Here is a 26761-nt window from a genome sequence, read left to right as displayed (position 1 = left end):
TACAGCGCGATTTCTGTTCTAAAGTGTTCCTAACCCCATCCCATTCCATGCACGCCCATGAACACCCCCATTTTGGAACGCAATGGGCCCATTTCAGGGCCTGTGCGTTAAACTTCAGTATTCAAAACACAAAATGGTAAATGTAGTACAATAAACAAAGCTAGCAACATAAATACACACCATTACAATTGGGAGCAGATTGAAAAATGTTGTTAAGGCCCTTTTACAATAGCTGCAGAAAGGGCCAGTTGTATCTCACACAAAATATTTCTGTTGTGTGTCTTTGTTTCTGACTTATGGTAAGGCAAATCTATCACTGTGTTTTCTTGGCAAGATTTGTTCAGAGGTTTTCACAATTGTCTTCCTCTGAAACTGAGAGAATGTGATTTGCACAAGGTCACCTAGAGGGCTTCCATGGCTGAGCAAGGATTCAAAACCTGGTCTCCAAGGCCCTAATCCAACACCCAAACCACTACACCACACTGGTCCTTTCAACAACAAATCACCATAGGGAAAAAAAAGTGTCTGTTACCCAATGGTGTAACTGAACTTGGTCGCAGGCCTGAAGCAGGACTTCTGTGACCCAGGAAGTCTCTGGGCCTAGGCAGTTTCATATACATGCAGATAGCACCTTATTCTCAAACTGCTTAGAATGTTTAAGGTACATTGGCAATTTAAATTGGGCACAGAAACAAATGTAAATGTAGAAATTTAAGGAAACGTTTGTTCATCTTAAAAACAATCACAATCAAGCAAAAAAAAAAAAAATAAGACTCTTAAGTCCCTTTAGAAGAGCTTCAACTATATGACTTAACTCATTCATTGAAATAAATATTTTATCTATAATTTCAGTTTCTAATCAATACTATGTGTTTAATTTACAGGTGTTTTTGGAAAGCACTGTGAAGTAAATAGCTATGGATTTGAAGAACTGTCTTACATGGAATTCCCCAGTATGGATCCAAATAATAATTACATTTACATAAAGTTTGCAACTATCAAAAGTAATGCTTTGATGTTGTATAACTATGACAACCAGACTGGAGATAGAGCAGAATTTCTAGCCCTTGAAATAACAGAAGAGAGGCTGAGATTCTCATACAACCTTGGCAGTGGCACATATAAACTTACTACAGCAAAGAAGGTGTCTGATGGGCAATTTCACACTGTTATTGCACGGAGGGCTGGAATGGTAAGTGTTACTTTACAGATAATTAAATAAAGCTTCACTCAGTTTCAAGTACAAACAGATACGCATATCTTTTTAAAAATAGATTTGTAGTAGAAGCTGGTGTAATTTCTTTTTTTTGTTCCATTAAAATGTCCTGAAGCACTGAAGTTGATTCTTCAGAAGAAATGGTATAATATGAGGATGATAAATTCTTCGCAAGGTTGAATATTCACCCTTCCTGTGTCACCAGGAGTAGATATTTGAGGATTCCTTTTGCAAATCGAATATGTATATGTGAACTATCTCCAGATACTCTCCAACATATTATATTTCTTTGCCCGTTGTATCAAAAAACGAGAGAGAAATTGCTAAAGAAACTAATGGAAATGAACTACTGCTTAACCGATATAACTCTAGTACATTTATTGGAGGATTGTAATGTACAGATTACACGATTGATGGCCAATTTTTTAATGGAGGCAACAAAAATCTGGCACAAATTAAATAATGGTTAGAGTTTAGTGTTAGATGATTTTAAGGATGATAAATTTTTAAAGTACTCATGTAAACTATTTTAGTTTAATTTTGTATTGTATTGTTTGTTGTATATTGACTATTGAGATGCCTAATAAAGGTTGATGGATGGATGGTAAGTGTTACTTTACAGATAATTAAATAAAGCTTCACTCGGTTTCAAGTATAAACAGATATGCATATCTTTTTAAAAATAGATTTGTAGTAGAAGCTGGTGTAATTTCTTTTTTTGTTCCATTAAAATGTCCTGAAGCACTGAAGTTGATTCTTCAGAAGAAATGGTATAATATGAGGATGATAAATGAAGAGATGTAATTATTATCCAGCTTTAATTTATTGGTACAGACTGTGGGAAGAATAATTACTGAGAGCTAATTAAGAGGCAAATGTAATGCTCAGGATAATACAAGGACAAAGCCTCTTGTAATTCAGTGCTGTATAACTCGTATGCATATTTGAATATGTTAGAAAGTTTTGTCCGTTCTGCAAATATCTTGAATTTAGGGCAAAATGTAAAACAGGCTAGGATTGCTCATGAATGGAATTTATCCACTTCTGATACACAGAAGCTTTCATTTCACTTCTTTCTCAATCCAACCAACCATAGCTATTGGCAGCAGGTTTCAAATGGGGCACTATGTGAAGCCCAGCATCCACATCACCAACAACAACCCTTTTATTATTTTAAAGGGAAAGGATATGAGCATATCCACATTTTCAAAAACGTGCAAGTTTTCTGTGGTCTTAAATTGATTGTCTGTTCTGAGATCTTTGGATATAGGTAGGAGTAGAAATATTTTGAGAACAGTTCTGAAGGAGCGAAACATACTAACACTAACCCTAACACTGCATATGAATGCCCAAATGTGTGTGTGTGTGGGGGGGGGCTTCAACAAAGCAAAGAAATGAAAATGTGACAACTCCAATTGATGTAATTACAACGTACACAAACCAGACAGTCCAGCAGGGGAGTGAAGAGGAGAGAAAGGGACATGTGAGGCTCCATGATTGTGCCTTGCCAATCTATAATTCACACACAGATGCACCTGTGCCCTGCCAGACAGAGCATCACACATGTGACTGTGTGGCTGTTCAAATGAGTGGCCATGCAACAGAATGGCATCTGGTAGGTGTGGGAGGTACTTGGGGATTGCTGGTGGTGTGCTTTTGCGACAGTGCACATGCATGGTGGGAAGGCAACAAAAAATATTACTCAGCAGAATGGCTTAAAAACCTGCCATGAGCTTGGGCCATGCACATTTGGCTTACCTTGGGAATGGGCCAGGCAGACAGCGGGGGTTCAACCCACTTTGGGAAAAAGCAGAATTGAACCACTTTTTTCTGGCAGTCTGTTCTTGGCCAATATGTAGAGAGCCATAAAAACAGAAATGCAGAAAGATGATACTACATTAGGAATTATTTTTTACTACATACTACTGAGAGAGAAAGGATGTACAGATAGATAGAGATGGGGGGTTAGCTTGCCATAGCAGCTGTCTCGCAGTCCAGTAATGTGTAGTTCTATTAATAAGTATATACCTCCAGTATAATCTCAATACAAATTCATACACTTTGGGGCTGTGCACACCAGCAGGAAAAGCTGGTTTGGTGGTGGAGTCGGGGCATAGCATCTATATGACACATGCTCTAGCGCTGCACCACACAGCGTGCAGCATCACAGCGCTCCTCTGCTACTGCATCCACATGACACAGCACTGAAGGAACCTGTTAAGCCACAGCACCACGGCTATCACACCCTTTTCAGGCCGTGAAAAGGAGCCGCTTTTTGCAGTTCCTTTTTGTGATCTGCAATGGCCAGATCAGGGCTGCGGCATGTGGTTGCAGCGGTCCTGATCTGGCTGTTAAAGGGGTGGCTGCAGGCCGCCCCTTTGGGGTGGTCTGCACAGCCCCTTATTCATTAGGATCCCCATTGGAAGTATGTACTTCAACTGGCAAAGGAGATGATCAGAAAAATTACTCATGGATTTAATCAGCTGCCAGGCCTAGATATTGTTTCATCTCTGTACTTGAATGTTCCCTCTCTCCATCATTATAAGTTCAAAATGTTAAGGAACAAATACTTTTGTGTGAAATTCTTTCTTCTGCAGAAAAAATGTCAAAAGTGTATAACATAACTCTCTTCTGGATTTAAAACCTATCATTTCCTACAGGGCTAGGGCAATTTTATGGGAACCTGGTAAAATCATTAACTTGTCAGATTTGAGATACAGCAAAGTGACATGGCAGTAACTCTCATAACTGAAGAGGTAACGGTAGCAAATTAGCTGCTAAACGTATGAGCAGAAACATTTGACTATTATTAGGAGCTTGAATTATATGAAATATAACCCAAATAAAAATATATTGTCAAATAATTCTTACTTCAGGTGACTTTCATCCAGTTCACAGAATGTACAGCATTACAGAAGTTCATAAACAATTCCCTGAAAGGAACTTATTAAAATTTGTGGACTTTTTTTTTGTACAATGTATATATTGAAGTTGTTCAGTTACATATAGAAGGCTGTGTCCAGTACTGGACTTTGACTCACAAAAGAAAACCAACTTAATGAACCATCCCTTCTTGAAGTCCCCAAGAATGCAAAAAATCTCCTCTGGAGCTTGATTATGGGCATTGCCAAGGTGTACAAGGATGAGGACCAAACATTCACAATAGTGTCATTAGTATTGGCTTAGAGTTAGACTAAGGCTAGAATGTCTTTATGTCACAAAAACTTTAAAAGTGAATACATAAAAAATACATTTGTTAATTTACAAGGCTGGAACTGCTACAACTGTAGTGATTAAACTAAAATTTAGTGATTAACCCCCAAACCCCTATAATTAAATTTAAAAGTCCCTCTGTGTTTACTTAGGCGCGTTACAGACCGCCCCTTTGAGGCGGCCTGTAGGCTCTGCTTTCCCCAGTGTATCGGGGCCTCAGCTGCCAGATCAGCAGCCTTCGAGGCCCCGATCCGCCACTTTCCAGGCTGCGGGGAAGGGGCAAAAGGCTGCTTCCCCGCAGCCTGGAAAGGGGTGTCTTTGGGGCTTCAAGACCCAAGGACACCCCGCGGCGGTGGGGGGGAGGAGAAAGGGGCCGCTTGGCCCCTTTCTCCCTTGCGTTGCTGGGCGCAGCCATCTAAAGGCTGCGCCCAGCGACGCAAACCAGGAAGGAGCTCCAAACGGAGCTCCTTCTTACTCCATGGAAAGGGCCACTAAGCGCCCTGGCGTGGAACGACAACGTCACGTCCGTGCCACCCCGTATAGAGGCGGCGCGGTCGTGACGTCGTCATGGCAGCCTCCATGTGGAAGGGACGCCGAAATTTTGTACAGACTCAGTCCGTATTAGGGTTAGGGGCAGCCGGAAGTGATGCCCCCTTTTAACCCTAGTACGGACTGAGTCCGTACTTAAAGGCCCGTCTGTAACGGGCCACAGCTTCTTTTTGACCACTGTAATCAAAATCCAAGATTTCAACATTATATCGGATCTTAGGAAAGTGGGATGTCCGAAGGGAGAAGTGGGAGATATAAATAAAATTTATTATTACTATTATTATTTAGTTTATCATATTTAAAGCTTTTTCTGAAAAAAATGAAAGAATTTAGAAATCCTGTTGGCTTTATCTTTCCACAGGTAACATTTGACAGAAATGTGTATTGAAGCAAAAATGTACACTAAGAGGTTGTCTACACTGATGAAAATATTCAGCTCCACCTTGCATTTTCCTGGTCCACGGTGACCTCGCAGTGAGCCTGCTAGTGCCACACCTACTTGAAATAAATCAGACTCAAATTGTACTAACTGCCACACATTAACTTTGCCCAAATTCCATGGCTGGACTCAACTGAGAAGAGGGCGGCAACAACTAGGGTAAAAACTCTCCAGTGCCAGCAATCACAGAGGAAAAATGGGTAGCTTTATTCCCTACCATATAATGAACTCCATGGAAGTAATGATAGATCACTACACCTCCTCCCTCTCCCTCAAGTGGGTGAATCAGTGAAGAAGCACACATGAGTGGGTGTCCCACCCCCTGTAAATATGGAGTGATGACTGAATTTAAGAATGTTTATAAAATATTAAATACGCCTATGTTTCAAAAGCTTTGCTAGCCTTCGATTACTATGCCCTGAGTGGGTTTTAGGGGAAAAGGTGGCACACACCAGGCTTACCAGGCTAATTCCATCCTCCAATTAGCCCCCTCACTCTTATTCCACCTCAGTCCAGATACATGTTAAATATTCATTCCCCCCCCAAAAAAAAACCAACAACTGTGGAGTAAAAAGTCAATTTTTAACATTTGTAGTAATGCCTAAAAGAAACACTTTCACTGTGAAACTGGACATCATGCATTCCCACAGAACTGGAAACAGAGTAAATACTTTTTTCCCACCTACCCCTAAATTTCATTATTGAATTTTACATCATGATTCAGTTTTCAAAAAAACAGATATGGGCTTCAAAAATTGTGTTGGAACTATGGCAGGAGAGAGGGATGTTTCAACCCAGGAGTTGTACATTTATCACTTTTCAGATGTTTGTGGACTGCAACTCCCACCCAACAATTCTAACCAGCATAACCAATAGTAAGGAATGTCTTATTTACTGCCCTAGTTTGCCTGAGTTACCCACCCTTGTTGCTAGTCCCAACTGAGGAGAAAATATGGAAGCTTACATTGCAAATCCCTAAAACTTGTATCTGTGTCCTGGAATACCAATTTTTCTGTTGTTTCTAATTCTAAATAGTATTAAGTGATATCAGTGCTACAAACATAAACCAATTTAATGCCTATGTTTTCTCATGTTCCAAATTCTGCTTTCACAGACAAATGTGTACTTACATTGAATTCTGTGAGCTAAAGCCAATTTAATCCATGGGATTTATACAATGCTGATGTTTCAAGTTCCCATTGGTTCATGCGGTATTGTCTAGTTGGGACTAAATATTAGATTTAGAATCTAAAATGTGAACAATATAAAAAGAGGATAATCAAGTTCTTCTACATAAATAGGATATACGTAAAGATTCATGGGAACCAAAGCCATAAAAGGATAGCTTCTTCCTTCCAGCATTGTATTTGTAATGTGAAATGAAATCAAAACCTAATGGTATATACAAGCAGTTGTTGTTGTTGTTGTTGTTGTTGTTGTTGTTGTTGTGTGCCTTCAAGTCATTTCAGATTTATGGTGACCCTAAGATATACTACTTAAATATTAATCTAGATGCACTTTTTGCAGGCAGCTTCCTTGACTGTGGATTCCTGCTCTGAGGAACAAGAACCAGGCTATTGCACTGTTAGCAATGTGGCTATATCTAGTGACTGGTAAATAGCATTTCATTTTGTCGGTAATTACAGATTCAGTATATGCAGCCTTGTATTTGGAAGTTAAAATAAAATTTTGTGTTCAGTAGCGCCAGTTTATTTCATGGGACCAAATCATCTTTAGTCCACATACATGGAATCACTTGAATTACATATTATGCTTTTGGGACAGATAGCCCCCATGTTGCCTTTGTTTGTTTGTTTAAAATACTAAAGAAAAGTACAGTTAGAGGAAGTAACCAGTGAGAAATTAATCATGATAATATCAACCATCTTGGTATGCACATATTGACATTGAAAAACAAGTATTCGTATTTCAGTAAGCCACACTTCACTTTAATGGCAAAACACCTTAACCTGTTAAACAGATGGAACTTGTGTATACCATACTGACTATCAGATTACCTCTTTAACAACATTTTAAAAATCAGTTTTTCAGTGATAGATGTTTTATCAGTGTTGAACTATAATCTATATCTGGAATACCTACTGGCAGCCTGTGGACTAGATGCAGTTTCCAATTCAAATACATATGCTTCCTTGGTGACCTACCATCTATTAAAAGATGGTTTTTAAAATACCAACAGTTTAAGTCATAATGAAAATGAAGGGCCTTGACAGACCGGCCATAAATGCTGGCATCAGGGTGGAGTGGGGGTGTGGCAACTGCATGACACATGCCCCAACTCTGCCTGCATGCTGGTGTGATGCCACGCGCCCCACCACACAGTGGTTGGCATCTTGGCATTCCTCTGGCACTGCATCCAGATGACACAGTGCCAAAAGAGCATAGAAAGGCCATGGTGCCAGCTGCTATGGCACCCTTTCCATGGTGCAGAAGGGAGCTACTTTTTACAGCTCCATTTTGAGCCGCAGAAAGGCCAGATCGGGGCTGCTACATGTAGTTGCCACAACCCTGATCCAGTGCTGAAAGGGGTCGTCTCTTCAACTCCTACGTTATTTGTTTAGTTAGGTGAGAGAAGGATATTCCATCCTTGAAAATTACTTTGCTCTTGAGAGATATAACACTGCACTGCCAACAGAAATTTAGGGGAGACCTATACAAAAGTTGGACAGTGCAAAAAATTACAGCCTTATATTGAGTTTGCCTTATATTGCTATTACAAGGATATTTTCCTGTACCCATCACCAGCAGATAACATGTTCATCCTAAGTACTTCTGTTTATTTTTGTATTATGTATGTAAAGTTCAAGTCCTTTGGAAAGACATGGTCATAGAATCATGGCAGAGATTTGTTATTGTACCATACAGCCTTTCAGAGAATACAGTTTTGCTATTTCAAATATGTGCTTTCATGACAAAACCTTAATAGACCAGTTCTATCTGATCTCAGTCATAACTTGATCTGATAACTAAAGCCTTTCCACACAGTGCTGTTGCATTATGCCCCTGAGATCAGACAGACCTGAACTGAAAAGTTTTGTCATAAAAACATCTGTCTTTGTTTCTTCAGTTGGAGCTTACAATGGGTAAGAATAGTACAACCTGACTGTAGAAATAATGCAATCTGACCGACACCACATTAATTATCATGGGTCCATCCTACAGAATCCTGGGATTTGTACTTTTGTGTGGTACCAGCATACTTTGGCAGCGAAGACTAAAGATCTTGTAAAACTACAACTCCCATAATTCCATATGATGGAGCTACAGCACTTAAAGTGGTGTCAAACTGCATTATTTGAACAGTGTAGATGCACCCAATGTCACAATTATATTTAAATCCTCTCACTGAGTAATGAAGTGGAACCTCAATATTTTAGACTACAACTCCTGTTTTCTCTTCCTATTCACTATGTTGACTTGTGTTTCTGAGAGCTAAAGATTACAGGTTCCCTACCACTGCAATATAACCTGTGCTGTTAACACAATAACCACACATCTCCTTTGAATTCAGTAGTGTTTATTCCCAGGCAAAATGTTATACAGGACTGCATCTTGGTTTTTGTAACAAAATATATACATACAGTTGTTTCAGAAGAAGAAATGTCATTGCAGTATAGTAATTACCTTTTACACAACAGATAACATTATTATTCTCATCACATTTTCCATCTAATGGTTTTAATTAAATGAAATGTAACAAATCAGTTAAACTGTGTCTTCTCATCCTTTCAACATTAATTTCACATCTGCCTTGTAAAATCATCCAGATTCTATCCAGCATTCTGTTTCTCTGCCCTTTGTGTTTGCTTGATTTTGGTTTTGCCATTAGGAAAGCTAAGCTAAGCTTTACTTATTAAAAATGTATTTAATATTTAAATTTATACAAAATGGACATGACTTTCACCTGTGTGATCTCAAATTCTTAATAATAAAGACTAATTTGGTAGGGTTTTGTCTGAGTTCACATGAAATTCAGAATTAGATTCTCAGCAAACAACTATTTCATAAGATTAGCTATAACTTTAATTATTATAATTTTAAATGGATCTTGATTATAATTTTAAATTGTCTTTGCATTCTTGTCATTGATATTCATTGTTCTTTCATTTGTTTCACCTAGGACTCTAGACGTGCAACCAAACAGAGTCACCATTGGAGGTATCAGATCCTTAGAGCCAATACTTCAAAGGAAAGAACAGGTGGAAAGTCATGACTTTGTGGGCTGCATAATGGAGTTTGCAGTCAATGGACGTCCTTTAGAACCCAACCAGGCCTTATCAGCTGAAGGAATTTTAGATCAGTATGTCATTTATACAATACCACAATAACTGTTCAGTAATTCTGATATTTTTCATAATAATGATATGTCTGAAAATTAGTGTTAGGATGACCAGTGGGCCCTTGGTATCCACTAGGGTTTGGTTCCATGACTCCTTGTAGATTATTATTATTATTATTATTATTATTATTATTATTATTATTATTATTATTATCTTTTATCCCGCCTTTCTCCCATTGCAGGGATACCAAAATTGGTGGATGCTCAAATCCCATTAAATACAAAGGAAAATAAAATGGTGTCCCTTATATAAAATGGTGAAATCAAAGTTTGCTTTTTAGAATGTATATTTTTTAAAATATTTTCAAGCCATGTATGCTTGAATCGATGGATAAAGAATTTGTGGATACAGAGGGCAAACTGTACATGATGAATCCAGCAAGGCAGATTATCAAAAGGAGAGAGCACCTATGTGCTGATGTGTGTGTTTGTGCCTTCAAATTGCCTGTCAGTGTATGGCAACCCCATGAATAACTCACCTGAAATGTTCATTTTGACCAGAAGTCTTGAGTGTTCCATATTTGCAATACACCATCTGGCATGCATTTCCATATTTTTCATTGTGTATATGTGAATGTAAATACTCAGGAACCTACTCAGATTTCATATCAATTGCTGCATATGGCTATACCAGATCTGGGGCATAAGGCTGCAGTCCTGCACCTCATTACTTATCCTTAAAGGACACCATGGTGTGATGTTGTTGAAACCTAACATGCACAAACATGATGAAAACTTACACTTAAATATATTTCAGTTTGAAAGAATCTGATCATACATTTTCTACAGATCAGCAACTATGAATTTTTCTTTTAAAATGCCTGTGTGTTTGCATTGGTGTCTGATTTGTGTGCATTGGTAAGATTCAGTACGTTAATCACCCTCTTGTACTACAAGTGTCTGCTATCTCGCTTTCCTTCTTATGTTCTTCCACTGTATCATCTACCCCTGTGAATACTGTTTCAGAATGATTTATTAGCTAAATCTGTTGTTCTTCTATCCTGCTGTTTGAACTTAGCAATGGAATAAGAGAATGTCCTGAGTGGTTAGTTCATCCTTCTGCCTTTCATGGTCTCAGCTTGTGGCATAAGATTTCCTGAAAGCTCTACCATACAGATCAACATCAATTACATTTTCACAAATAGCCAAGTGTTGGACCATCACCAGTGAAGGACAGTCATGTCTGTAATTTTTAATCTGTTACCCAACCATAGTTTTTCTTTTTTCATGACTTGGACAATTTCATAGTGAAAAGTGGTTTCAAGCTTCCTTTCAGATTTTCTTGGCAGACAATAAAGTAAAAATCATATGGCTCTAAATTCAATGGATATTTCAAGTATTTCACTCTGGTTACTGTTCTAGTAACATTATATTTTCAGACTATGTGCAGTGTGATTATTATACCGTAATTAAATCTTACTGGATTTCTTTTCCATTTTAGTTTTAGTGTATATTAAAAACAAAGGCGGGATACAGACGGGCAAAAAGGGGTGTATTCATGACGTCATGAAGGTAGAGCCTTCAGACGGGCCTTACCTGAATGCCGCCATGAACACGCCCCCCGCACGCCCCAAGCGGGAAGAAGCGGCATTAAAAAGGTGCTGCTTTTCTCCGCTTCTTTTCCGTTTGATGCACAGCTGCGCAGCTCCGTCTGTAAGCTGCTGCACCGGTACGCCAGAATTGCTACGCCGCTAATTTAAGTTGCCCATTTAAAAGCTCCGTGTCTGCTGCATCGCATAATGAGTCGGGGTCCTGGAACATGCGCAGTTTGCAGTGAGGCTTTAATTGCAGCGTCAGCTGCCATGCAGGTGTGGAAGCTGCAGCACAGCTGCAGCGCATTTTAAGACTCGTAACCCTAACCCTAACCCTAACCCTAACCCTAGAGCAACATGTACGCATGCGCTGCTTGGAAAGTTTGGACTTTAAAGTGAGCCCCTACACACATTCCTGTGCCATTTTCACCTAACAATAAAAACCGCTAAAACTGTAAATATTTACATATATACAAGGGAGGTGATGGGGGATGGCAGGGGGACAGCGGTGGCAGCGGCGACAGCTGTGGCTGTGCATTGCAGATTCAGCAAGAGCGCGGGGACCAAAGGAGAGGAGGCATCCATGATGCTGGTGACACTGGCAAAGTGCAAGAGGACAAGGATGCCAACACCAGCTGATCACCAGCTGGCAGGAGACCACCATTGTTCTTGGGCAGAGCGGGGGAAAAAGTTTTAAAGGGGCTTGGGCACTTTAAATGTGCACATAGGCTTTCTGCCGCCACTGCTTAGCGCTGCAGCTGCGCAGCTGCGCATCCGCCAGCCGGCAAAGGAAAAAAAAAGCCCTGTTTTTGGCCGCCCGTGAGGAAGCTGCCTCTCTCTTTGCAGCGTCCTCCGAGGCGGCGGTTTGGAAACTGCGGGTCAGAAACGGCCCCAGGTGAGGCGTCTTCACTGCCCCCCATGTGGAAGCCCCATCTCCTGAGCCACGCCCCCGGGGTGGGCGGTCTGGAGGCTCCGTATTCAGCAGAATACACCTCCAAGACGTCTTCCCCTGCCCGTTTGTATCCCGCCAAAGACACACACAAAAACAGGCTCATAAGTGGCCAAGATTTAGTGTGGAGCCATACAATTGAAAATTATGTGGCTTTCATTAATTCTATCTGTAAAAATGAAGTGTATGATGTTCATGAAGCAGTTTGACATGATTTTAAGCAACAGTGTATTAGGAAGATAATATAAAGTGTTCAGAGCCATTCTCCTCCTCATATTTAAGTGGTTTAAGGAGAAGATTTGGGAAGGGAGATTTTGAAATAATATACCAGAAGGCACTTGTTAGAGTTTGTGATACCATGCATTTTAACGCAAGCCAGTCTGATTTGCATCTCCCAAGTTGAATGTGCAGATCAGAAGGCAGTAATCCTTCCAGTTTTGTGCTTCTCTGAATTTTGTAATGAAGTTATTAGTTCAAAATACTCTTGCAAACTGCATATATAATGTAAAATGAAGTGACAATATAATCGATTTAGAAATTCATATGTTGTGAGAAATGCACATTTAAATAGATACATACATACCATTCTTTTCTCTGTGGGTTTTTTTTAAGTCTGTGCACTTACCCATAGAGCAGATTTATTAGTGAACATATGTGTAACTGATATAATCTGGAACTGGACTTATCCCTTCACTCCCATTTGAGTGCAGTGTATTAAATAATAAAAATAAAACTATTTTTAAAACAAACAAAAATTCGATGTGCAGGGATCTCTTAAAAATTGGACTACATTTTTCATTTAGAAAATGTGTTGTTGTTATTTTAATTATTTAGCCCTTTATACTCTACCCTGCCTTCATGGAAGCCTTTCTCTGTGGATACTACCTGTGCCAGGATAACATTTAGGTTTATCATAATGTACAAATTTGCCTATGAATAAGCTTTCTAAAATACAAACAGACCTGTCCCTGATTGGGCTGCAAAGGAACCAATTTCATGGTGGGAACCAATTGCATTGGCCTTTTCCCTGGTATCAGCAGCACTTTGGCGGGGTACAGACCGCCGCTTTGCAGCGGTCTGGCACCGCCGCCAGAAGGTCCGCGGGGGAGCCGGAGCCTTCAAACGGCCCGACTCCCGCGCGGACCGAAAAAAGAAGCTCCAAAATGGAGCTTCTTTTTGCGTCGCGTTTGCGACGTAGCGAGGCGCCAGGGGCGCGCTCGCTACGTCAGCAGCGGCGCGACGCGTCTGGACGCTGTGCGTCCGATGCGTAAAGATGGCGGCGCCCATGTAGAAGGGGCGCCGCCATCTTGTACGGACGGAGTCCGTACTAGACCATGGGGCGTCTAAAAGAGACGCCCCTTTTTTAAAATGGGACGTCCGGAGGACGTCCCAAAGGGCTGTTTAGAAAGCCCCTTTGTTCAATTTGAATATAATTTGATAGGTGTTATTTGAAATACTGTATATATCCATGTATAAGTCTAGAAATTTTAGTCAAAAATTGACCCCAAAAACCTGGGTCGACTTATCCATGGGTCAATGTAAATATTGTACTTTAACTATTATAAAAAAGAGAACCATCTCCTGGTGAAAGGCAAGAGTGTAATGTGTCCTGGAAGCACTGTCATACACACACCCTCTACTCTATCATCCATCCAGCCTTTAGAGTAAGGCCAAACAGTTATGCCTGCCAGAATGTTGTAAGTTCCTTGGCATCGTTTTCCTTTGCTTCATCATTTAGATCCTTTGTTGCATGCCCATAAGTTTCACCATCGATTTATCCATGGGCCATATCAAAATCCATAATCTTGGCCCCAAAACCTGCCCTTGATGTATACATGAGGTTGACTTATAGTCGAGTCTATACAGTAAGCTTTGTAAGTTTAAACCTGTTGCTCATCTTTCTAGTTTGCTGTATGGAAGTTGACTTGCTTTATTTTCTTTCTCAAGTCATAAAAAGACTGCATAAAGTTCCAAAGCACATTGGCTTCATCTCAGGCCTGGCATTGCTGCTCAGTTTCAGTATGTGGTAATCCAGTGTTTAGTTCTTTTTGTTTTGTTTCCTCTCTCTCTCTCTCTCTCTCTCTCTCTCTCTCTCTCTCTCTCATATAAGGGAATATTATCTTTGGTACAGTTTGGTCTGAGGAAAAGGAGATTATTTCAAAAACCATGCTACGTGTAGGTATCAAAACACTGGTCATTTCAAAGAATGTCAAAAATACATATTCTGTGAATTAAGTAATCATTGTGCGGGCATAGTTTGTGTGCTGCACACAATCAGAGGAGAGGAGAATTAAGAAATAAGCAATAAAACTACATCATTGTGTTTGTGCAGGTGTCCTAGACTGGAAGGAACTTGTGCTATTAATCCTTGCCAACATGGTGGCACATGCGTGGATTACTGGTCTTGGCAGCAGTGTCATTGCAAAGAAGGACTGACAGGAAGACACTGTGAAAAACGTAAATAGAGTTTCTTCTCCCTTCTCCCCCCTTTTTTCTCTTTCTTTTTCTTTTTTTGCTTTTAGCCTTCATTTATGTCTTCTATAAATTGCTCTGTTTTCTGCTCTACACATGGTAGAAATATGTAAAGATTGAATTCATTATAACAGCAATTGTGAAGTAAAATACCATGCTATCCAACTCCACAAGGGTTCAACAATTTCAACAGGAACACGTTAAAAATAGAAATACAGATATTAAAGCCAGGCATACATTTTCTGTTATTTACTATATTTTTAATTCATAATAACAACTAGGTGTTGTTGTTTGTTTGTTTGCTTTGACTTGAAAACAGCTTCATCATTGAGGTGAGTTGCCATGGAATGGAACTGTGGAAACACATTTCTCCTACCCTTAACTGGAAGAGAAACTAGTTTACTTTTTAGAAAGCATTTAAAAATCAGATTATTTTCTTCAAACAGTTTTCTAACAAATAGCATTTTCTACTTCTGTATTCTTTATTCAAGGAAAAGATGGATAGAGAACTATGGATGACAAAATTGTGGTTGTAAATTTTCTTTCTTTATTCCAGATATTACAGCTGACACTGCCTTGTCTTTAGAAGGCAAAGGTCGTCTTGACTACCACTTTAGACAGAATAGGAAATGGGAGTACATGATGAGACATAGCATTGGAAATGCTATTTTGGATCCCCAAAGTATGGATAGTATAGAAATCAAATTCAGGACAAGGAACAAAAGTGGAGTTTTACTTAATGTCCAGGAAAGCAGCAATTACACCACTGTGAAGGTAAGAGTTCAGTTGATTTCATAGGACTGCATACTGTGAAATGGTCTTCTTCGTGCAGCCTGAATTCATGCTAGCCTTTTTCTTTATAAATACCAGAGTGTTGACTAGTGCTGGGCAGACCTCCAGCTACTGGAAGAGCTGAATGATTTTGCTTCTAATCAGCTTTGTCTAGACTCCAAGTGCTGGCTATTTGAATGGCATCCGGAAGAATGTTTGTTGCATATGTTCATAATGAAACATTGCACGCTAGAGTGAAATCTTTTCTCCTATTAACTTTTCCCCTCCTTGTATAGACTTCCTATAAAATGTGACCACCAAGCTCACATTTAAAACTGAATACACACTTACATTCATATATGAAAAAACCATGCCAGCATAGAACCCTTTTTGTATTTAGTTTATACTGGCTACCATTCCTTGAGTTCAGCACAGAAACAACTATAGGAGAATCCTACTTGCAATATGTGACATGTCCAATGAGATGCTGAAGTATCGTTATGGCATAGGGTAAAGGATTTTGAATGTTTTAGTTCATAGTTATACATTTTGCAAGAGAAATGCAGTGGATTCAATTCTAAACAGTGACTTAGTCACTTTAGTCATAACACTAAAGGAGTAGAACAGTAATGCTGGCAAGCTTCTTTATTGGATCGGTGCAAGATCCAAGTTTTCTTGACTACTTTAATTGTTTCCATTTTCTTCCTAGCTTATAACAATCTCTAGTGTAAGACCACATTTTCAAACTTCAGCCAGCATTAATTTATCAGTTTTATCTGACTTTCCACTGTCTCAGAAGGACACAGATTTTCCGTCACAAAAGACAGTAGAATTGCAGATAAGGTAATAATGTCCTAAGAATTTGCTAGTGCAGTCTCTTGTGATCATTTTTTTAAAAGCAGGCAGATAGCTTCTCTCTCTCTCTCTCTCTCTCTCTCTCTCTCTTTTTTTTTAACGTTCAGCATAAAAGCTCCCATATCCATAATCCCAAAATCCAAGGTACTCCAAAAACCAAAACTTTTTTTCACAGATGGCTGATGTCGTGACATGTTTGCTTTCTGTTAGTTCAATGTAGACAAAATTATTTCTAAATGTACTGTCTAAAATTACCTTCTAGCTGTGTATAGGATATATATGAAGCATAAATTAATTTTGTTTTTAGACCTGGGTCCCATTATTCCAAAATCTAAAAAAAAAAAAATCCAAAATCCAAAACACCTCTGCTCCCAAGTCTTTTGGCTAAGGGATATTCAGCTTGTAAAGTATATGCCTATATCATAGTAAATACTTCTAAATATCTATCTACAGATAAAAGGTGGGAAAGTACAGTATGTCTCTGATGCTGGAGTTGGTGGAAAAGTGGAAAGAAGTGTTCCTGAAGTTTATGTATCTGATGGCCATTGGCATACTGTCTTCATTGAAAAGAATGGGAGTTCTACAATCCTAACAGTTGATAAGATCCACAGTAGAGACATCCTACATGTTACACAAGACTTTGGAGGATTCAATGTCATCACCATTTCTCTTGGTGGAATCCCACCTAACCAGGCCCACAGAAATACTGATCCAGGTAAGAAGAAGTAAAACATATATGTTCGTATATATGGGAAGGAAAGTATAAATTTTCTGAGCAACAATAATATGTGAGCGTCTGTCACCAGTTGTACTAAAAGTGTACTGAGATCAATTTAGTTTGAACCATATATAAAAGAGTAAGAGGGGCCCATACAGACAGGCCAAAATAAAGCTGGTTTGGGTCACTTTGGAGGTATGGTGTTTAAATGATGCATGCGTCCTAAGAGGCTGGAAGCCACAGCAAAGCCACGATCCAGTCCTAAGGACTGGAGTGCAGCTTTGGTGCAGCTGCAGGCCTCTTAAGATGCATGTGTCATTTAAACAGCATACCTCCAAAGTGACCCAAAGCAGCTTTATTTTGGCCTGTCTGTATGGGCCAGAGAAATATTTAAAAGGTTAGTCAGATTTATGGATTAAATCAGCAGTTCAGGTGCTAGTATTCTTTCCTTTAAAATATAGAAGAGCATTTTAGATATAGGCACCAAGTCTTGCTAAGCAGTCAGGAGTGATGTTGTAGATAGAGCTCTTAAGATTAAGAACCTGTCTAACTTAAAGGATTATCACCAGATACAGTAACCTTGCCTGTTTTAAGTTCACACTTCACATTTTTCACTATGTCCAATGAAAACAATGAATCTGCCTAACCTCAGTAGGTACGAGAAATGGTGTGAATGAAATCATATTTATAGTATTCACCATTCCTGCCCTATTGGTGTCCATTGATTATGAAGTAAAAAATTGAGTTTTTGCAGTAAGAGGGAAACTGCTTGGGCCTGAAGCAGAGTGAGGGGTTAAAGTCTTTTAATAAAATGACATATGTAGAAGCTGACAAGTTACAGGAGTCTGGCCTGCAGTAGGAATGTATGCCCCAACATCTCTTTTTCATAAAGTGTTTTCTTAATATTGGATTACACTGTATGTGACATTCCAAAGATTTAAAAAGGGAGGCTTAAAACTCTTGGTGAACTCATATTTTCAGAAATATCTGAAGAATAAAGAAAGCAAAAATAAATTAGTAACAATTCCAGTGATGTACAAATAATGAAGCAAAAAGACAAAATCCAAAGTAAAGATGTTCTAGGCAAGCTTCCCACTCCATAATAAAATCTGTAGTAACCACCTCTTTAGATTACACTGTGGATCAGTGGAACTATTTGAAATACTTTTTGAAACTTGGACATGTTACACTTGGTGATTTTCATCAATTCCAAATAATGGAAGGTATTATTTGCTTTTATAAACTGAGAATTGATTTTTAACTTCAAATGAACTGGTGTAAATGAAGGAGACACCTGTCTGTCTTTGTGTCTTTATTTTTCTGTGTATTCTTTGTGAGAATCCTCAGTTAATAGATTTGAACATAGAAATGCTCTTCTCTTTCGGAAAAAATACTTCTATCTTTTTTCCCTTCAAAAATCAGTGTAATTATTGTAGGTTTTATTTGAAGGACTGATTGATTGATACCCTCCCATTCTCTTATGAATGGGACTCAAGCAATAGTTTTACACAAGTTTTCATTATATTCATATATAACTTAATTTTGTTGCCTATCACCACAGAACCCATATACAAAGTGATGCCCTTAGCACAAAATAGATGTCCATTCGCTCGCATTATGCCATTTGTGGAGACCCCACTATACGGTTCTCATTCCCTGGCACAATCTATGTCTCTGCACATGGAGAGATGGGGCAGTAGTATTTTGTTATGCTTGAATATCTTTCCATGCATGAGTGCTTAGTTCAAAATGGACTGAACTTGCAGAATATTTCCCTTCCCCATCATAGTAATTAAAAAAGGCCAATCTAAAAATAGACATAAGGTATATTTCATGTAAGTATCCTTTCAGTCCCTTGCCTCTGAATACTGAAAATGAATTTGCTGGATGTGAAAGCTTCCTTACTGAAGCAAAAGAACCTATTGATACAGGGCACCCTTCCCTTACATGGAGGATCCATTCCAGACCCCTCCACATAAGGGAAATTCTGTGAATGCTTGAGCCCCATTTAAAACAATGGGGCTCATGCACGCGGCATGGTGTGGGTGCCATGGGCACGCATGCCATTGCCCTTTATGGCGAGTGGCTTTCAGCATAAGCTGAAAGCCATGTAAAGCATGCCCGTGTATGACGCGGGCGCACTGTAATGTAGTCATTTACTAAAATTTAGACAAAGCTTTCTTGAAGGACCTAAGTGTCAAACGCACACAGACTTGAGTTCAAGAATTTCTTTCAAAAATATCTTGGGGGCGGATAGGGATGAGGAAAGGAGAGGGGTAGTCCAACAAGATGCAAAAGGACTGTACCACAGTAGGGGTAGGGTTTTGTCATGTTTACTGGAATCCAACCAATATTCTTGACCATAGAGGTTCCTCCTCCTCCACAGAAATTAATCAAAGATGCATGTGAAGGGCTTAAATAACCTCCTATTGCCCTCTATTATGTGATAACTCTTGATCAGCCAGGCCAATTTGAAAGAACACACACACACACACACACCAGATTCCCTTCATGGAGTACAACAAAGAGGCCTTCTCCCCCACAGCAGCTTTGCTGCTCAATTTAGAGACCAACCTCATTACCAATGTTAAGTGCCTGGAATGGATACTTTTGTAGAGAAATATTTCTTTTGAACTCATCCCTTATCTTGTACTATTATGTCTTAAAGGGGAAAAAATATGTTTGCACCCAGGCCATGTGCATGATGGTGTACAAGTTGGCCCATTGACTAGAAAATCCCTGTTGTAAATCAATTGTACTATTACTTAGTTTGTGGTTTAAGAGCTATAGACTCTAATGTTGTGTCCACTTAGAAACAGTGTCATTATCCAAAAAGTTTTAAAGCTAATAAATTTCCATAGTTGGTTAGTAGTTCACAACACATCTTCATGTTCTCAGGCTACCGTCACAAAAATCTCCAGTTGAATTTCAAAGTTCAGTAGTAATCTGGTCATTGGCTGACAGAGATGTGCCCATTTGTAAGCACCCTGTTTTAGCCTAAAGGGGTTTCATTTCATCTCTGCTCTATTTCCAAGTTTTTGAAAGCAGTAAGCTATCAAGCCAAAAATGTATGTAAAAACTCCAAGTTATTACATATAGTGAAAGTTTCAGAAATTTAGGTTAATGCTGCAAGCTTGCGGAGCTGCTTCAAAAAGATAGCTGTAATGAATTGATTTTAACAATTAAAAAACTGGAAGCACAATCCATTCCTTTTTTTTTTAAGTGAAGTCCCAAAATTTTAGGAAGAGAGATTCATGCTCCATTTCTTAACCCAGGTAAAGTAAAGTTCAATGAACTCATGAAAACTGATACCAGTTTTTTTAATAGTTCAGGTCTTCAGGTCCCTAAAATTAGTTTAGGCCAAAACTTATCTAGCAGTAAGCCTCATTCAACTTAGCTTGAAAATAATTCATTAATAATGAATTGGTATCCCCTAATACAATAGCAAGTACATTTCTATACCGCTTATCAGTGCACTTAAGCACTCCCTAAGCAGTTAACAAAGTATAAGCTAATTGCCCCCAACAATCTGGGTACTCATTTTAGCAACCTCCTCAGAAGGATGCAAGCCTGAGTCTAGCTTGAGCCCTTTCACTGGTATTGAATTCCCAACCTTTTAGTTTGTGAGTGACTGGCTGCAGTACAGGCATTTAACCACTGCGCCACCAGGGCTCCTAATCCATTGAAAATGTCATTAATGAATTTAAAAATTGTCATTTTAATTGTTAAATGCCAGCAACATTTGTTTTTTTAAATAAATATTGACACTGGATATTATTTGTTGCTCAGTAGAGGGATAGTTTGAAGGAGTTTGCCTTTTTTGTCATTTTTAGTAAAAGTTAAGTACTCAACTGGAATTCCAAAATCAGAAATACCCCAAAATCCAAAATTGTTCCACGTGGGTAGCTGAGATGGTGATGCCTTTGCTTTCTGATGGATCAGTGTACAAACTTTGTTTTATGCACAAAATTATTAAAAATATTATGTATAAAATAACTTTCAAAGTAAGTGTATATGGTCTACAAGTAAAATAAATGAATTTTAGGTTTAGCCTCGGCCCCCATCTCCAAGATGCTTTTATTATGTATATGAAAATATAACAAAATCCAAAAGGAATACATCCAAAATCCAAAACATTTCTGGTCCTAAGCATACTTAAGGGATACTCAGCCTGTAATATTAATGTTTAATGTGTAGCAATCTAATAATTAACCATTTGTACTGGGGGCAATCTCAAACAGTTTGATCATTTTTGCTTCACATTCTGTTGTTTAAACAATTTAGTGGAAATACATTATTACTGATGCCAGTACTTCCTAACTCTCAGTCCTCTTGACCTCAGTAATGTTTCCTGCTGAGCAGATTGCACTTTTAGTTATTCAGAGATATTAAATTCACACACACATTTGGAACATTTCAGAATTTTACAGTGGACTTGCAGTCATTTTTCTTTGGGTCCAATATGTAGGTTATCTAATGTTTAAAAAGACCAGGTTAAATGAAAAAGTTAATTAATTCATTACTTGCCCTTTTGAAGAGATCTTGTTATTGTTGTTTAAGGAGCACATGTTCAGAGAAATCTGTACTCTTCTGGCCTCTAAAAATAGCTTTCTGGAATGAACCCTGGACAGTTTTTAGTGATATGGTGATTACTTTTAAACTCTCCTTGTTCCATAAAACTTGGTCTAATAACTGTTTCAAAAGTAACCTTATCAGCAATTGTTGATTCTATCTGCAAATTTTGAACAAATGGGCTGTGAACCAGAGTAAATATAGAACATGTTTTACCTTCCTTTCCACTGTAGCATATTCAAGTGAAAGTCTTTCTATTTTAAATCCCAAGAGGAGAGAGAAACTGGTTTTATAGTTCAGCATTGACTACAGCTGTTTTGAAAATGATGGCAACAATCTAAATGCATGAACAGACTAAAAAGTCATTAAAAAACAAATGCTATAAGTTTAAAAGTTTGAGCCCATTTTTATGAAGGTCATTCTGCTGGTTTGCTGCACAGAGCAGTCTCCCAGCCTCTTGTATGGAAGGTTACATATGTATGGCAGCTACAGCTGGTAGATTATTGTGTTTCTACTTGCTCAGCCATGCATGTGTCTGTGTGTTTGCCTTACAAATAATCACAATTGCTGTTGTTGCTGCTTTCCTTCTGTTTTTCCTCCACCACTACCATCCAATTACTGTATATACTCAACTATAAGTCGATCTCATGTATAAGCGGAGGGCAAGTTTTGGAGCCAAAGTCATGGATTTTGATATGACCCATGGATAAGTCAAAGGTAAAACTTTGAGGATCCTCAGGTCCATGGTGACTCTTCAGTGTTTCCCCGGCAAGGAAGCACCGGTTGCAGCCATTTTTTCCTTAAACAGTCACAGGCACTCTCTGCCCCTTCAATCCCACCAAGAAACCTACCTTTACAGTAGACTCTCCCAGGAATGGAAGCTCTTTACTGCTGGCCTGTCCACAGTTGTCAACAGCTGCCACCTTGTCTTCTCACAGAGGGTGAGGAGGAGACAGGGGTAAAGAGTCAGTTGTGGGAGAGTCAAATGTAAAAGGAGCTAAGGCAAGGAGGGAGAGAAAGTGTGTATGTGTGTACTTGTGACTGGATCAGCTGTTGCTCCCATAGAAATAAAAATTGCCCTGCACTCTCTCTGCTTCCAGCAGCCCATTCTCAGGCACGGAGGGAAAGTGGGAAGGAAGGCGTATGTGTGTGTGTTCCTCACTGAGTGAGCTTCCATCATCAGCATTGACCCATATATAAGTCAACCCAGGATTTTGGGGTCAACTTTGGCCATACATTTCTTGACTTATAGACAGGTATATATGATAAGTTAACATCTGCTTTAAAAGTGACACTCCTACAACTTCTAAAGCTGTTTTTCTCTCTGTTTTTCTAGATTTTGATGGCTGCATTGCCTACCTGAAATATGGTGAAGAAAGTCTTCCCTTCATAGGAAAACACAGCCTTGCTACTATATCAAAAACAGACCCCTCTGTGAAGATTGGTTGCCGAGGGCCCAATATCTGTGCCAGCAATCCCTGTGGGGGAGAATTAATGTGCATTAACCAGTGGTATACTTACAAGTGTGTGCCTCCTGGAGCCTGTGCCTCCAACCCCTGTCAGAATGGTGGCAGCTGTGAGCCTGGAGAAAGAGCTGGATTTGTATGCAGCTGTCCTGAAGCTTATACTGGAAGGGCATGTGAGATAGTAGTGGCTTGCCTTGGTGTCATGTGTGCCCATGGACATGTATGCAAAGGAGGGACAAATAGAGGCCATATATGTATTCCTCAGCCTTATCCAGCTGAACTCTCCTTGCCATTGTGGGCAGTTCCTGCCATTGTTGGCAGTTGTGCTACTGTGCTGGCCTTGCTTGTTCTTAGCTTGATCCTGTGCAATCAGTGCAAAGGAAAAAAGGCAAAAGTGCCAAAAGAGGAAAAGAAAACAAAGGAAAAGAAAAAGAAGGGGAGTGAGAACGATGCCTTTGATGACCCTGATAACATACCACCATATGGTGATGATATGACTATCCGGAAGCAGCCTGAAGGAAATCCTAAACCTGATATAATTGAAAGAGAAAACCCTTATCTCATCTTTGATGAGACAGATATACCACACAACACAGAGACTGTACCCAGTGCCCCTCTAGCTTCCCCTGAAGCAGAGATAGAACACTATGATATTGACAATGCAAGCAGCATAGCTCCTTCAGATGCAGATATCATTCAGCACTACAAGCAGTTCCGAAGTCATACTCCTAAATTTTCCATCCAGAGACACAGTCCATTGGGCTTTGCCAGGCAGTCACCTATGCCCTTGGGAGCAAGCAGTTTAACTTACCAACCATCCTATGGTCAAGGCCTAAGGACAGCATCCTTAAGTCACTCAGCATGCCCTACACCCACCCATCTTTCTCGTCATAGTCCTGCTCCATTTTCCAAATCATCAACTTTCTACAGAAACAGCCCAGCAAGAGAAATGCATCTGTCAATAAGAGAAGGGAGCCCTTTGGAAATGCATAATGATGTCTGCCAAACAGGCATTTTTAACTATCCCACTAGACTGGGGAGAAGAAGCAAGAGTCCTCAAATGATGGGAACCCATAGTTCTAGACCAGGAAGCCGCTTAAAGCAACCAATAGGACAGATTCCCTTGGAAAGTGGTCCTCCTGTAGGACTTTCCATTGAAGAAGTTGAGAGGCTTAACACACCACGGCCTAGAAATCCAAGCATCTGTAGTGCTGACCATGGAAGATCTTCTTCTGAAGAGGACTGCAGAAGGCCACTGTCACGAACACGAAATCCAGCTGATGGCATTCCAGCTCCAGAATCTTCATCTGATAGTGATTCCCATGATTCTTTTACATGTTCTGAGATGGAATATGACAGAGAAAAACCCATGGTGTACAGTTCTAGAATGCCCAAATTATCTCAAGTGAATGAGTCAGATGCAGATGATGAAGACAATTATGGTGCTAGGCTGAAGCCTAGGAGATACCCAGGCCGCAGAGGAGAGGGTGGTGGGCCTGTGGGTGCACAAGCCACTCCACCCATCATTCAGGACAACATGTCACCTTTAAAAGTTGGTCCACAAGGTGGAAATTTCAACTGGGACAACCTTTTGAACTGGGGCCCAGGATTTGGTCATTATGTTGATGTTTTTAAAGATTTAGCATCTCTTCCAGAAAAGACAGCAGGAAATGTAAATGAAGAGAGCAAAAATGGTACAACACAACCAAAAGATGGGGAAGCCGAACAGTATGTATAGAATTTCATTATCAAAATCCAAAATCATGGAACATCCAAGCCATTTCTACCATTGCAGATAAGAGAAGAGCAGACTTTTCTTTTCTTTTAATCCAGGGCCAGTGGTTAGGGCGCATTTTTTTAAAAAAAATAAAATAATAATCACCGTTATGCTGCTGAAATGGACAAGTAAATTTTTGTTGTTTAATTTAATTGGGATTGGTTGAATTTGCTTCTTCTGCATGCATAATATTTCTAAGCAAGGTATTTGGCATGCAGCATTTGGACATGTTTTGTTTGTGATTTTTAAATTAATAATGATCAGTTCTAAAAATGGACAAGATGGTTTATTGTGAAGAGTGTATGTGTACTCAATTTCAGTATGTGGTTCTAAAATGCAAAAATGTCAAGTACATTGTTTTTGTTGGGAAATATTTGTAGCAATTCTACAGAAGCTGAATGAAGGAACAATGCTATTGGGTTTCTTTGAAAATATACTTTGATTATCATGTGGTTGTTCAGCTATGGATATTTTAAAGAACGATAAGCTTGAGTAATTGCTGTACTATCTTTTTTCAATACATGAGGTGCTATAAACCTGCTCAAGCTCATCAGCACTTTAAGATTTTATTATTTTTGACAAGGTTGTGTGAGAACTTCTGAATTTCTATTCTTATTTTCCCCAATAGACTGTATTTCTAGCTAGTATGGAAAACAAGGGACATCATCAAATTGAACAAAACAGTAGAATCTGTAGAAGAGATAGAATTCGAAGGGATAGAAGTAGTGTAGAAGACGTAGTGAGGCTAAGTGCAAGATAAGACTAAAAAAAATAAGGCAATATTTATAGTTCAATCTCAGTTTTAACACTAATCTGGCCTAATCTAGGCCAGAGGCTCTCCAGATGTTTTTCACTTGCAATTTAGAGCATTCCCCACTATTGAATATGCTGGCTAGGGTTGTTAAGAGTTGTAGTCCAGAAATATCTGGAGAGCAGCATGATTCCCACCCTGGTCTGGGCAACCATTTGGTGTCTGTGTTCGGTTTTGTCATTTGTAAAATGAAAAGTTATAAATATGGCTGGTCTACATCGCAGGAGGCTGATGTGAGGGCTGCTTGCCTATACAATTATACTAGTATTTATTATTGTGAGTCCTGCCTTGCTTACAGGACCTTGAAGCAATTTTTGTTTGGCTCCATCACAAAATATTCTATGACAAGAACTATTTGAAATTTTTAAAATAATATTGAAAAGAAAAATCATTGCTTTCTACAAACAGAAGACAGCTTGTAAAAATGCCCATATTGTATCAGTTATGAATGGCACATGCACCTCTGTTTTCTTTTAAAAATGCACAATGCAAGCAGGGGGACACTACTTGCATATTTTTCAAAGGGGAAAGTATCATTCTCTACATGTACACATGCATCATTCATTACTGATATCATACACATATGTTTTGTGCTCAGTATCCATGCGTGAGTGCAAAACATTTAAGAATTGATCTGGTATTAAGGGAAATCCTACATTCACTTTTCTAAATCCTGATGTTTTAAAATTGCTTGTTGTAGAAATACCACATATTTCCATGCAGCTCTTATGTACTGTGTAAAAAAAAAATAGTGGGGTTTTGGTGAGATTGTTTCTTTCTCACTTTCTTTTTCAAGCTAAACATGTGTTTTTGGTATCAATATTTTCCTATATTGAATTGTTTTCTTACTTTCAGGGAAAGTAAGAAAAATACTTTCTTTTTTTACATTTGTTACTTATGTAATGTTCATATTTTCACATTTTGATAAAATTGTAACATACCGTATTCTTTCTACGTGTAAATGCCAATAATAGAATTAAAATATTTATTTAAAATGTCTGGTGTGCAGAAGTGGAAACAATATACTAAGCCTTGGCCATTACCTAATGTGTTAGTGTTCC

At 39.0% G+C, this 26761-nt stretch overlaps 1 protein-coding gene across 1 annotated transcript in view; it reads left to right on the top strand.

Moving 5' to 3' along the window:
- Nucleotides 1-26507, top strand: part of FAT4 (FAT atypical cadherin 4) — a 178253-nt gene extending 151746 nt beyond the window's left edge. Inside the window, exons 11-17 of the mRNA XM_089527240.1 lie at nucleotides 885-1192; nucleotides 6945-7030; nucleotides 9559-9738; nucleotides 14591-14715; nucleotides 15287-15504; nucleotides 16810-17071; nucleotides 22983-26507. Coding sequence (XP_089383366.1) covers nucleotides 885-1192; nucleotides 6945-7030; nucleotides 9559-9738; nucleotides 14591-14715; nucleotides 15287-15504; nucleotides 16810-17071; nucleotides 22983-24850 — 3047 coding nt within the window. The 3' untranslated portion in view covers nucleotides 24851-26507. The remainder of the gene's footprint in view (nucleotides 1-884; nucleotides 1193-6944; nucleotides 7031-9558; nucleotides 9739-14590; nucleotides 14716-15286; nucleotides 15505-16809; nucleotides 17072-22982) is intronic.
- The last annotated feature ends 254 nt before the right edge of the window (nucleotides 26508-26761 follow it).

This window comes from Sceloporus occidentalis, unplaced genomic scaffold (genome assembly GCF_023333645.1).
Source record: "Sceloporus occidentalis isolate IW3139 unplaced genomic scaffold, rSceOcc1.0.p SCAF_5, whole genome shotgun sequence".
In the NCBI taxonomy this organism is placed as follows: domain Eukaryota; kingdom Metazoa; phylum Chordata; class Lepidosauria; order Squamata; family Phrynosomatidae; genus Sceloporus; species Sceloporus occidentalis.
This window is presented reverse-complemented; position numbering and strand designations above follow the sequence as displayed.